The 13,006-nt window shown below is 45.1% G+C and overlaps 1 protein-coding gene across 1 annotated transcript in view; it reads left to right on the top strand.

Annotated features, from left to right (window-relative positions):
- The window catches only part of supt3h (SPT3 homolog, SAGA and STAGA complex component), a 33,119-nt gene that overhangs the window by 19,648 nt on the left and 465 nt on the right, over window positions 1-13,006 (top strand). Inside the window, exons 7-10 of the mRNA XM_083922782.1 lie at window positions 10,627-10,702; window positions 10,844-10,956; window positions 11,040-11,144; window positions 12,128-12,256. Coding sequence (XP_083778908.1) covers window positions 10,627-10,702; window positions 10,844-10,956; window positions 11,040-11,144; window positions 12,128-12,256 — 423 coding nt within the window. The remainder of the gene's footprint in view (window positions 1-10,626; window positions 10,703-10,843; window positions 10,957-11,039; window positions 11,145-12,127; window positions 12,257-13,006) is intronic.

Genomic DNA, 13,006 nt, shown 5'->3' with positions numbered 1-13,006 from the left:
TGCGTTTGTTCCTGTTGTGCGTTTGTTCCTGTTGTGCGTTTGTTCTTGTTGTGTGTGTCTGTTTCTGTTGTGTGTTTATTCCTGTTGTGTGTCTGTTTCTGTTGTGTGTTTGTTCCTGTTGTGTGTCTGTTTCTGTTGTGTGTTTGTTCCTGTTGTGTGTCTGTTGTGTGTGTTATTTCCTGTTGTGTGTCTGTTTCATTTGTGTGTTTGTTCCTGTTGTGCGTTTGTTCCCTTTGTGTGTCTGTTGTGTGTGTTTTTTCCTGTTGTGCGTCTGTTTCTTGTTGTGTGTTTGTTCCTGTTGTGTGTCTGTTTTGTGTCTGTTGTGTGTGTTATTTCCTGTTGTGTGTCTGTTTCTGTTGTGTGTTTATTCCTGTTGTGTGTCTGTTTCTGTTGTGTGTTTGTTCCTGTTGTGTGTCTGTTTCTGTTGTGTGTTTGTTCCTGTTGTGTGTCTGTTGTGTGATTTTGTTCCTGTTGTGTGTCTGTTTCTTTTGTGTGTCTGTTCCTGGTGTGTGTCTGTTCCTGTTGTGTGTCTGTTCCTGATGTGTGTTTGTTTCTGTTGTGTGTCTTTTTCTGTTGTGTGTCTTTTTCTGTTGTGTGTCTGTTTCTGTTGTGTGTCTGTTTCTGTTGTGTGTTTGTTTCTGTTGTGTGTTTGTTCCTGTTGTGTGTCTGTTCCTGTTGTGTGTTTGTTCCTGTTGTGTGTCTGTTCCGGTTGTCTGTTTGTTCCTGTTGTGTGTCTGTTCCTGTTGTGTGTTTGTTTCTGTTGTGTGTCTGTTCCTGTTGTCTGTTTGTTCATGTTGTGTGTCTGTTCCTGTTGTGTGTCTGTTCCTGTTGTGTGTTTGTTTCTGTTGTGTGTCTGTTCCTGTTGTCTGTTTGTTCCTGTTGTGTGTCTGTTCCTGTTGTGTGTTTGTTTCTGTTGTGTGTCTGTTCCTGTTGTGTGTCTGTTCCTGTTGTGTGTTTGTTCCTGTTGTGTGTTTGTTTCTGTTGTGTGTCTGTTCCTGTTGTGTGTCTGTTCCTGTTGTGTGTCTGTTCCTGTTGTGTATTTGTTTCTTTTGTGTGTCTGTTCCTGTTGTGTGTCTGTCCTTGTTGTGTGTTTGTTCCTGTTGTGTGTTTGTTCCTGTTGTGTGTCTGTTTCTTTTGTGTGTCTGTTCCTGGTGTGTGTCTGTTCCTGTTGTGCGTTTGTTCCTGTTGTGCGTTTGTTCCTGTTGTGCGTTTGTTCTTGTTGTGTGTGTCTGTTTCTGTTGTGTGTTTATTCCTGTTGTGTGTCTGTTTCTGTTGTGTGTTTGTTCCTGTTGTGTGTCTGTTTCTGTTGTGTGTTTGTTCCTGTTGTGTGTCTGTTGTGTGTGTTATTTCCTGTTGTGTGTCTGTTTCATTTGTGTGTTTGTTCCTGTTGTGCGTTTGTTCCCTTTGTGTGTCTGTTGTGTGTGTTTTTTCCTGTTGTGCGTCTGTTTCTTGTTGTGTGTTTGTTCCTGTTGTGTGTCTGTTTTGTGTCTGTTGTGTGTGTTATTTCCTGTTGTGTGTTATTTCCTGTTGTGTGTCTGTTTCTGTTGTGTGTTTATTCCTGTTGTGTGTCTGTTTCTGTTGTGTGTCTGTTTCTGTTGTGTGTTTGTTCCTGTTGTGTGTCTGTTTTGTGTCTGTTGTGTGTGTTATTTCCTGTTGTGTGTCTGTTTCTGTTGTGTGTTTATTCCTGTTGTGTGTCTGTTTCTGTTGTGTGTTTGTTCCTGTTGTGTGTCTGTTTCTGTTGTGTGTTTGTTCCTGTTGTGTGTCTGTTGTTTGATTTTGTTCCTGTTGTGTGTCTGTTTCTTTTGTGTGTCTGTTCCTGGTGTGTGTCTGTTCCTGTTGTGTGTCTGTTCCTGATGTGTGTTTGTTTCTGTTGTGTGTCTTTTTCTGTTGTGTGTCTTTTTCTGTTGTGTGTCTGTTTCTGTTGTGTGTCTGTTTCTGTTGTGTGTTTGTTTCTGTTGTGTGTTTGTTCCTGTTGTGTGTCTGTTCCTGTTGTGTGTTTGTTCCTGTTGTGTGTCTGTTCCGGTTGTCTGTTTGTTCCTGTTGTGTGTCTGTTCCTGTTGTGTGTTTGTTTCTGTTGTGTGCCTTTTTCTGTTGTGTGCCTGTTTCTGTTGTGTGTCTGTTTCTGTTGTGTGTTTGTTTCTGTTGTGTGTTTGTTCCTGTTGTGTGTCTGTTCCTGTTGTGTGTTTGTTCCTGTTGTGTGTCTGTTTCTGTTGTGTGTTTGTTCCTGTTGTGTGTCTGTTGTGTGTGTTATTTCCTGTTGTGTGTCTGTTTCATTTGTGTGTTTGTTCCTGTTGTGCGTTTGTTCCCTTTGTGTGTCTGTTGTGTGTGTTTTTTCCTGTTGTGCGTCTGTTTCTTGTTGTGTGTTTGTTCCTGTTGTGTGTCTGTTTTGTGTCTGTTGTGTGTGTTATTTCCTGTTGTGTGTCTGTTTCTGTTGTGTGTTTATTCCTGTTGTGTGTCTGTTTCTGTTGTGTGTTTGTTCCTGTTGTGTGTCTGTTTCTGTTGTGTGTTTGTTCCTGTTGTGTGTCTGTTGTGTGATTTTGTTCCTGTTGTGTGTCTGTTTCTTTTGTGTGTCTGTTCCTGGTGTGTGTCTGTTCCTGTTCTGCGTTTGTTCCTGTTGTGCGTTTGTTCCTGTTGTGCGTTTGTTCTTGTTGTGTGTGTCTGTTTCTGTTGTGTGTTTATTCCTGTTGTGTGTCTGTTTCTGTTGTGTGTTTGTTCCTGTTGTGTGTCTGTTTCTGTTGTGTGTTTGTTCCTGTTGTGTGTCTGTTGTGTGTGTTATTTCCTGTTGTGTGTTTGTTCCTGTTGTGTGTTTGTTCCAGTTGTGTGTTTGTTCCGGTTGTGTGTCTGTTGTGTGTGTTTTTTCCTGTTTTGCGTCTTTTCCTGTTGTGCGTTTGTTCCTGTTGTGCGTTTCTTCCTGTTGTGCGTTTGTTCCAGTTGTATGTTTGTTCTGGTTGTGTGTCTGTTGTGTGTTTTTTCCTGTTGTGCGTCTTTTCCTGTTGTGCGTTTGTTCCTGTTGTGTGTTTGTTCCTGTTGTGTGTCTGTTGTGTGTGTTTTCCTGTTGTGCGTCTGTTACTGTTGTGCGTTTGTTCCTGTTGTGTGTTTGTTCCTGTTGTGTGTCTGTTGTGTGTGTTTTCCTGTTGTGCGTCTGTTCCTGTTGTGCGTTTATTCCTGTTGTGTGTCTGTTCCTGTTGTGCGTTTGTTCCTGTTGTGTGTTTGTTCCGGTTGTGTGTCTGTTGTGTGTTTTTTCCTGTTGTGCGTCTGTTCCTGTTGTGCGTTTTATTCCTGTTGTGCGTTTGTTCCTGTTGTGTGTTTGTTCCAGTTGTGAGTTTGTTCCGGTTGTGTGTCTGTTGTGTGTTTTTTTTCCTGTTGTGTGTTTGTTCCTGTTGTGCGTTTGTTCCTGTTGTGCGTTTGTTCCTGTTGTGTGTTTTTTTTTTCCTGTTGTGTGTTTTTTTTCCTGTTGTGTGTTTTTTCCTTTTGTGTGTTTTTTCCTGTTGTGCGTTTGTTCCTGTTGTGCGTTTTTCCTGTTGTGCGTTTTTTCCTGTTGTGCGTTTGTTCCTGTTGTGTGTCTTTTTCTGTTGTGTGTTTATTCCGTTTGTGTCTGTTTTTTCCTGCTGTGCGTCTGTTCCTGCTGTGTGTCTGTTTTTTCCTGTTGTGCGTTTGTTCCTGTTGTGTGTTTGTTCCTGTTGTGTGTTTGTTCCAGTTGTGTGTCTGTTGTGTGTTTTTTCCTGTTGTGCGTTTTTTCCTGTAATGCGTTTGTTCCTGTTGTGCGTTCTTTCCTGTTGTGCGTTTGTTCCTGTTGTGTGTCTGTTTCTTTTGTGTGTCTGTTCCTGTTCAGTGTTTGTCCCTGTTGTGTGTCTGTTGTGTGTGTTTTTTCCTGTTGTGCGTCTGTTCCTGTTGTGTGTTTGTTCCTGTTGTGCATTTGTTCCTGTTGTGCGTTTGTTCCTGTTGTGCGTTTGTTCCTGTTGTGTGTCTGTTCTTGTTGTGCGTTTGTTCCTGTTGTGTGTTTGTTCCTTTTGTGTGTTTGTTCCAGTTGTGTGTCTGTTGTGTGTTTTTTCCTGTTGTGCGTCTGTTCCTGTTGTGCGTTTATTCCTGTTGTGTGTCTGTTCCTGTTGTGTGTTTGTTCCAGTTGTGTGTTTTTTCCTGTTGTGTGTCTGTTGTGTGTGTTTTTTCCTGTTGTGCGTCTTTTCCTGTTGTGCGTTTGTTCCTGTTGTGCGTTTCTTCCTGTTGTGTGTTTGTTCCTGTTGTGCGTCTGTTCCTGTTGTGCGTTTGTTCCAGTTGTGTGTCTGTTGTGTGTTTTTTCCTGTTGTGCGTCTTTTCCTGTTGTGCGTTTGTTCCTGTTGTGCGTTTGTTCCTGTTGTGTGTTTGTTCCTGTTGTGTGTTTGTTCCGGTTGTGTGTCTGTTGTGTGTTTTTTCCTGTTGTGCGTCTGTTCCTGTTGTGCGTTTTATTCCTGTTGTGCGTTTGTTCCTGTTGTGTGTTTGTTCCAGTTGTGAGTTTGTTCCGGTTGTGTGTCTGTTGTGTGTTTTTTTTTCCTGTTGTGTGTTTGTTCCTGTTGTGCGTTTGTTCCGGTTGTGTGTCTGTTGTGTGTTTGTTCCTGTTGTGTGTTTGTTCCTGTTGTGCGTTTTATTCTTGTTGTGCGTTTGTTCCTGTTGTGTGTTTGTTCCTGTTGTGTGTTTGTTCCGGTTGTGTGTCTGTTGTGTGTTTTTTCCTGTTGTGCGTTTGTTCCTGTTGTGCGTTTTATTCCTGTTGTGCGTTTGTTCCTGTTGTGTGTTTGTTCCAGTTGTGTGTTTGTTCCGGTTGTGTGTTTTTTTCTGTTGTGTGTTTTTTCCTGTTGTGCGTTTATTCCTGTTGTGCGTTTGTTCCTGTTGTGCGTTTGTTCCTGTTGTGTGTTTGTGCCTGTTGTGTGTTTGTTCCTGTTGTGTGTTTGTTCCTGTTGTGCGTTTGTTCCTGTTGTGTGTCTGTTCCTGTTGTGTGTTTGTTCCTGTTGTGCGTTTGTTCCTGTTGTGCGTTTGTTCCTGTTGTGTGTCTGTTCCTGTTGTGTGTTTGTTCCTGTTGTGCGTTTATTCCTGTTGTGCGTTTGTTCCTGTTGTGCGTTTATTCCTGTTGTGTGTTTGTTCCAGTTGTGTGTTTGTTCCAGTTGTGTGTCTGTTGTGTGTTTTTTCCTGTTGTGCGTTTTTCCTGTTGTGCGTTTTTTCCTGTTGTGCGTTTGTTCCTGTTGTGTGTCTTTTTCTGTTGTGTGTTTATTCCGTTTGTGTCTGTTTTTTCCTGCTGTGCGTCTGTTCCTGTTGTGTGTTTGTTCCTGTTGTGTGTTTGTTCCAGTTGTGTGTCTGTTGTGTGTTTTTTCCTGTTGTGCGTTTTTTCCTGTTGTGCGTTTGTTCCTGTTGTGCGTTCTTTCCTGTTGTGCGTTTGTTCCTGTTGTGTGTCTGTTTCTTTTGTGTGTCTGTTCCTGTTCAGTGTTTGTCCCTGTTGTGTGTCTGTTGTGTGTGTTTTTTCCTGTTGTGCGTCTGTTCCTGTTGTGTGTTTGTTCCTGTTGTGCATTTGTTCCTGTTGTGCGTTTGTTCCTGTTGTGCGTTTGTTCCTGTTGTGTGTCTGTTCTTGTTGTGCGTTTGTTCCTGTTGTGTGTTTGTTCCTTTTGTGTGTTTGTTCCAGTTGTGTGTCTGTTGTGTGTTTTTTCCTGTTGTGCGTCTGTTCCTGTTGTGCGTTTATTCCTGTTGTGTGTCTGTTCCTGTTGTGTGTTTGTTCCAGTTGTGTGTTTTTTCCTGTTGTGTGTCTGTTGTGTATGTTTTTTCCTGTTGTGCGTCTTTTCCTGTTGTGCGTTTGTTCCTGTTGTGCGTTTCTTCCTGTTGTGCGTCTGTTCCTGTTGTGCGTCTGTTCCTGTTGTGCGTTTGTTCCAGTTGTGTGTCTGTTGTGTGTTTTTTCCTGTTGTGCGTCTTTTCCTGTTGTGCGTTTGTTCCTGTTGTGTGTTTGTTCCTGTTGTGTGTCTGTTGTGTGTGTTTTCCTGTTGTGCGTCTGTTACTGTTGTGCGTTTGTTCCTGTTGTGTGTTTGTTCCAGTTGTGTGTCTGTTGTGTGTTTTTTCCTGTTGTGCGTCTGTTCCTGTTGTGCGTTTATTCCTGTTGTGTGTCTGTTCCTGTTGTGTGTTTGTTCCTGTTGTGTGTTTGTTCCGGTTGTGTGTCTGTTGTGTGTTTTTTCCTGTTGTGCGTCTGTTCCTGTTGTGCGTTTTATTCCTGTTGTGCGTTTGTTCCTGTTGTGTGTTTGTTCCAGTTGTGAGTTTGTTCCGGTTGTGTGTCTGTTGTGTGTTTTTTTTTCCTGTTGTGTGTTTGTTCCTGTTGTGCGTTTGTTCCGGTTGTGTGTCTGTTGTGTGTTTGTTCCTGTTGTGTGTTTGTTCCTGTTGTGCGTTTTATTCTTGTTGTGCGTTTGTTCCTGTTGTGTGTTTGTTCCTGTTGTGTGTTTGTTCCGGTTGTGTGTCTGTTGTGTGTTTTTTCCTGTTGTGCGTTTGTTCCTGTTGTGCGTTTTATTCCTGTTGTGCGTTTGTTCCTGTTGTGTGTTTGTTCCAGTTGTGTGTTTGTTCCGGTTGTGTGTTTTTTTCTGTTGTGTGTTTTTTCCTGTTGTGCGTTTATTCCTGTTGTGCGTTTGTTCCTGTTGTGCGTTTGTTCCTGTTGTGCGTTTGTTCCTGTTGTGTGTTTGTTCCTGTTGTGTGTTTGTTCCTGTTGTGCGTTTGTTCCTGTTGTGTGTCTGTTCCTGTTGTGTGTTTGTTCCAGTTGTGTGTTTGTTCCGGTTGTGTGTCTGTTGTGTGTGTTTTTTCCTGGTGTGCGTTTTTTCCTGTTGTGCGTTTGTTCCTGTTGTGCGTTTGTTCCTGTTGTGTGTTTGTTCCAGTTGTGTGTTTGTTCCAGTTGTGTGTCTGTTGTGTGTTTTTTCCTGTTGTGCGTCTGTTCCTGTTGTGCGTTTTTTCCTGTTGTGTGTTTGTTCCTGTTGTGCGTCTTTTCCTGTTGTGCGTCTTTTTCCTGTTGTGTGTTTGTTCCATTTGTGTGTTTATTCCGGTTGTGTCTGTTTTTTCCTGTTGTGTGTCTGTTCTTGTTGTGCGTTTGTTCCTGTTGTGCGTTTGTTCCTGTTGTGTGTTTGTTCCTGTTGTGTGTTTGTTCCAGTTGTGTGTCTGTTGTGTGTTTTTTCCTGTTGTGCGTCTGTTCCTGTTGTGCGTTTATTTCTGTTGTGTGTCTGTTCCTGTCGTGCGTTTGTTCCTGTTGTGTGTTTGTTCCTGTTGTGTGTTTGTTCCAGTTGTGTGTTTATTCCGGTTGTGCGTTTGTTCCTGTTGTGTGTTTGTTCCTGTTGTGCGTTTGTTCCAGTTGTGTGTTTGTTCCGGTTGTGTGTCTGTTGTGTGTTTTTTCCTGTTGTGCGTCTGTTCCTGTTGTGCGTTTGTTCCTGTTGTGTGTTTGTTCCTGTTGTGCGTTTGTTCCTGTTGTGCGTTTGTTCCTGTTGTGCGTTTGTTCCAGTTGTGTGTTTGTTCCGGTTGTGTGTCTGTTGTGTGTGTTTTTCCTGTTGTGCGTTTGTTCCTTTTGTGTGTTTGTTCCTGTTGTGTGTTTGTTCCTGTTGTGCGTTTCTTCCTGTTGTGCGTCTGTTCCTGTTGTGCGTTTTTTCCAGGTGTGTGTTTGTTCCGGTTGTGTGTCTGTTGTGTGTATTTTTTCCTGTTGTTTGTTTGTTCCTGTTGTGCGTTTGTTCCTGTTGTGCGTTTGTTCCTGTTGTGCGTTTTTTCCTGTTGTGCGTTTGTTCCTGTTGTGTGTTTGTTCCAGTTGTGTGTTTGTTCCGGTTGTGTGTCTGTTGTGTGTGTTTTTTCCTGTTGTTTGTTTGTTCCTGTTGTGCGTTTGTTCCTGTTGTGCGTTTGTTCCTGTTGTGCGTCTGTTCCTGTTGTGCGTTTGTTCCTGTTGTGCGTCTGTTCCTGTTGTGCGTCTGTTCCTGTTGTGCGCCTGTTCCTGTTGTTTTTTCCCCACACACAACAGGAACAAACACACAACAGGAACAGACACACACAACAGACACACAACAGGAACAGACACACAACAGGATCAGACACACACAACAGACACACAAAAGGAACAGACACACAACAGGAACAAACACACACAACAGACACACATAAGGAACAGACGCACAACAGGAACAAACACACACAACAGACACACAAAAGGATCAAACACGCACAACAGGAACAAACACACACAACAGGAACAAACACACACAACAGGAACAGACACACACAACAGGAACAAACACACACAACAGGAACAGACACACACACACAAAAGGAACAAACACACACAACGGGAACAAACACACACAACAGGAACAGACACACACAACAGACACACACAACAGGAACAAACACACAACAGGAACAGACACACAACAGGAACAAACGCACAACAGGAACAAACGCACAACAGGAACAAACGCACAACAGGAAAAAAACACAACAGACACACAACAGGAACAAACACACACAACAGGAACAGACGCACAACAGGAACAAACACACAACAGGAACAGACACACACAACAGGAACAGACACACAACAGGAACAAACACACACAACAGGAACAGACACACAACAGGAACAAACACACACAACAGGAACAGACACACACAACAGACGCACAACAGGAACAAACGCACAACAGGAAAAAACACACAAAAGGAACAAACACACACAACAGGAACAGACACACAACAGGAACAAACACACAACAGGAACAAACGCACAACAGGAGAAAACACACAACAGACACACAACAGGAACAAACACACACAACAGAAACAGACACACAACAGGAACAAACACACAAAAGAAACAAATGCACAACAGTAACAAACGCAGAACAGGAACAAACGCACAACAGGAACAGACGCACAACAGGAAGAGACACACACAACAGGAACAAACACACAACAGGAAAAAACACACAACAGACACACAAAAGGAACAGACGCACAACAGGACAAAACACACAACAGACACACAAAAGGAACAAACACACACAACAGGAACAGACACACACAACAGGAACAGACACACACAACAGGAACAGACACACAACAGGAACAGACACACACAACAGACACACAAAAAGAACAGACGCACAACAGGTAAAAACACACAACAAACACACAAAAGGAACAAACACACACAACAGGAACAGACACACAACAGGAACAGACACACAACAGGAAGAGACACACAACAGGAACAACACACAACAGGAACAGACGCACAACAGGACAAAACACACAACAGACACACAAAAGGAACAAACACACACAACAGGAACAGACACACAACAGGAACAGACACACACAACAGGAACAGACACACACAACAGGAACAAACGCACAACAGGAACAAACGCACAACAGGAACAGACACACAACAGGAACAAACACACAACAGGAACAAACACACACAACAGATATACGCAACAGGAACAGACACACACAACAGGAACAGACACACACAACAGGAACAGACACACACAAGAGGAACAGACACACAACAGGAACAAACACACAACAGGATCAAACACACAACAGGAACAAACACACAACAGGAACAAACAAACACACAACAGGAACAAACACACACAACAGGAACAGACACACACAACAGGAACAAACAGACACACACAACAGGAACAAACAGACAACAGGAACAAACACACAACAGGAACAAAGACACACAACAGGAACAGACACACACAAAAGGAACAAACACACACAACAGGAACAAACACACACAACAGGAACAGACACACACAACAGGAACAAACAGACACACAACAGGAACAAACAGACAACAGGAACAAACACACAACAGGAACAAAGACACACAACAGGAACAGACACACACAAAAGGAACAGACGCACAACAGGAACAAACGCACAACAGGAAAAAACGCACAACAGAAAAAACGCACAACAGGAACAGACACACACAACAGACACACAACAGGAACAAACACACAACAGGAACAGACACACAACAGGAACAGACGCACAACAGGAACAAACACACACAACAGGAACAGACACACAACAGGAACAGACACACAACAGGAACAAACACACAACAGGAAAAAACACACAACAGGAACAGACACACAACAGGAACAAACACACAGAACAGGAACAAACACACAACAGGAACAAACGCACAACAGGAACAGACACACAACAGGAACAAACGCACAACAGGAACAGACACACAACAGGAACAAACACACAGAACAGGAACAAACACACAACAGGAACAAACGCACAACAGGAACAGACACACAACAGGAACAAACGCACAACAGGAACAGACACACAACAGGAACAAACACACAACAGGAACAAACACACAACAGGAACAGACGCACAACAGGAAAAGACACAACAGGAACAAACGCACAACAGGAACAGACACACAACAGGAACAAACACACAACAGGAACAAACACACAACAGGAACAAACAGACAGGAGTTGTTTGTGGAGCATAGACAGTAATGATTGTGTTTCTCTTGTGTGTGTGTGTGTTGTGTGTCTGTTGTGTGTCTGTTGTGCGTGTGTGTGTGTGTGCGTGTGTTGTGCGTCGCTCCCTCAGCGTGTGGAGCGTCAGACCCGCTCCATGGATCAGAGTCAGTACTCAGAGTTCTGTGAGAGTCGACAGCTCAGCTTCGGTGAGAGCGAGAACTTCATCACAGCGACACTAAACAACAACAGTCTTTATTATTATTATTATTTATTAACATTAATATCTTTATTATTATAATTATATTTATTATTAATATAATCATGATTACTCTCACGGTGTGTCGCAGCTAAGAAGGCGTCCAAGTTTCGCGACTGGCTCGACTTCAGCGCTCTGGAGCTGAAGCCCAACAGCGTTTCCATGGAGATCCTGTCGTACCTGGCCTACGAGACGGTTGCCCAGGTAACGCAGAGTCATGATGTCACGATGTCACGTGACCTCATACACGTCCGTGCGTCGTTCGTGACGAAAACGCTTTTCTGCAGATCGTGGATTTGTCGCTGCTGGTGAAGCAGGAAATGGCCGCCACCACCAACGCCGTGGGTCACGTGATCTCTGCCAGCTACATCCACTACAACACACACGCAGAGGTACACACACACACATCCACTACAACACACACGCAGAGGTACACACACACACACGCTGGAGGTACACACACACACACACACACACACACACACAACACACACACCGAGGTACACACACACACACACACACACACACAACACACACACCGAGGTACACACACACACACACACACACACACACAACACACACACCGAGGTACACATACACACACACACCGAGGTACACACACACACGCACACAACACACACGCCGAGGTACACACACACACACGCAGAGGTACACACACACAACACACACGCAGAGGTACACACACACACACACACACACACACGCCGAGGTACACACACACACACACGCACACAACACACACGCCAAGGTACACACACACGCACACAACACACACGCAGAGGTACACACACACACACACACACACACACATCCACTACAACACACATCCACTACAACACACACGCCGAGGTACACACACACACAACACACACGCCGAGGTACACACACACACGCAGAGGTACACACACACACACACACCCGCTACAACACACACACTGAGGTACACACACACATCCACTACAACACACACGCCGAGGTACACACACACACAACACACACACACCGAGGTACACACACACACACACGCAGAGGTACACACACACACGCACCGAGGTACACACACACGCACACAACACACACGCCGAGGTACACACGCACACAACACACACACGCAGAGGTACACACACACACACACAACACACACACCGAGGTACACACACACATCCGCTACAACACACACGCAGAGGTACACACACACGCACACAACACACACACATCCACTACAACACACACGCCGAGGTACACACACACACACACACGCCAAGGTACACATACACACTACAACACACACAACAGAGGTACACACACACTGAGACACACACACACACCTTATGTAAATCTCATCGATTTCCAGGTGAAGAAGGATCCAGACTCACCTGAGGCCACGCCCCCTTCCACTCCAGGCTCCTCCCACTCCTCAAAGCCCCTCCCCCAGGGGAACGGGAGTCTGGACGGGCGAGCGAGGCAGAGGAAGCGCAAGAAGGTGCAACAGACGACGTCTTCACCACAGACGACGTCTTCACCACACACGACGTCTTCACCACACACGACGTCTTCACCACACACGCTGACTTTTTCACTGTTCTGACTCAGACACAAACAATTTCAGTCCAAAGCAACTGGACCAGGACCAGGACCAGGACCAGGCTGGGACTGGACCAGGACCAGGACCAGGCTGGGACTGGACCAGGGCAAGGAGCAGGCTGGGACTGGACCAGGACCAGGACCAGGCTGGGACTGGACCAGGCTGGGACTGGACCAGGGCAAGGACCAGGACCAGGACCAGGACCAGGACCAGGACCAGGCTGGGACTGGACCAACAACCTGGTGTGGAGATCCAGGTCTTTAACCTCTCACAGACCGATGATGTCACTGGAACCCTTTGTGCTCCGTCGTTGGTGGAAGTAGGTCTGGACTTGTTTAGTGCTGGTCCAGTCCCAGCCTGGTCCTGGTCTTGGTCCTGGTCCAGTCCCAGCCTGGTCCTGGTCCTGGTCCAGGTCCAGTCCCAGCCTGGTCCTGGTCTTGGTGCTGGTCCTGGTACAGTCTCGGCCTTGTCCTGGCCCTGGTCCTGGTCCTGGTCCTGGTCCTGGCCCTGGTCCTGGTCCTGGTCATGTCCCAGCCTGGTCCTGGTCCTGGTCCTGGTCCTGGTCCGGGTCCTGGTCCTGGTCCTGGTTCTGATCCTGGTCCTGGTCCTGGTCCTGGTCCTGGTCCTGGTCAGATGTGTACATGAACT

Source organism: Echiichthys vipera (genome assembly GCF_963691815.1).
Source record: "Echiichthys vipera genome assembly, chromosome: 11".
Classification (NCBI taxonomy): domain Eukaryota; kingdom Metazoa; phylum Chordata; class Actinopteri; order Perciformes; family Trachinidae; genus Echiichthys; species Echiichthys vipera.
Note: the sequence above shows the minus strand (reverse complement) of the source record. Positions and strands in the feature narration are given on the sequence as shown.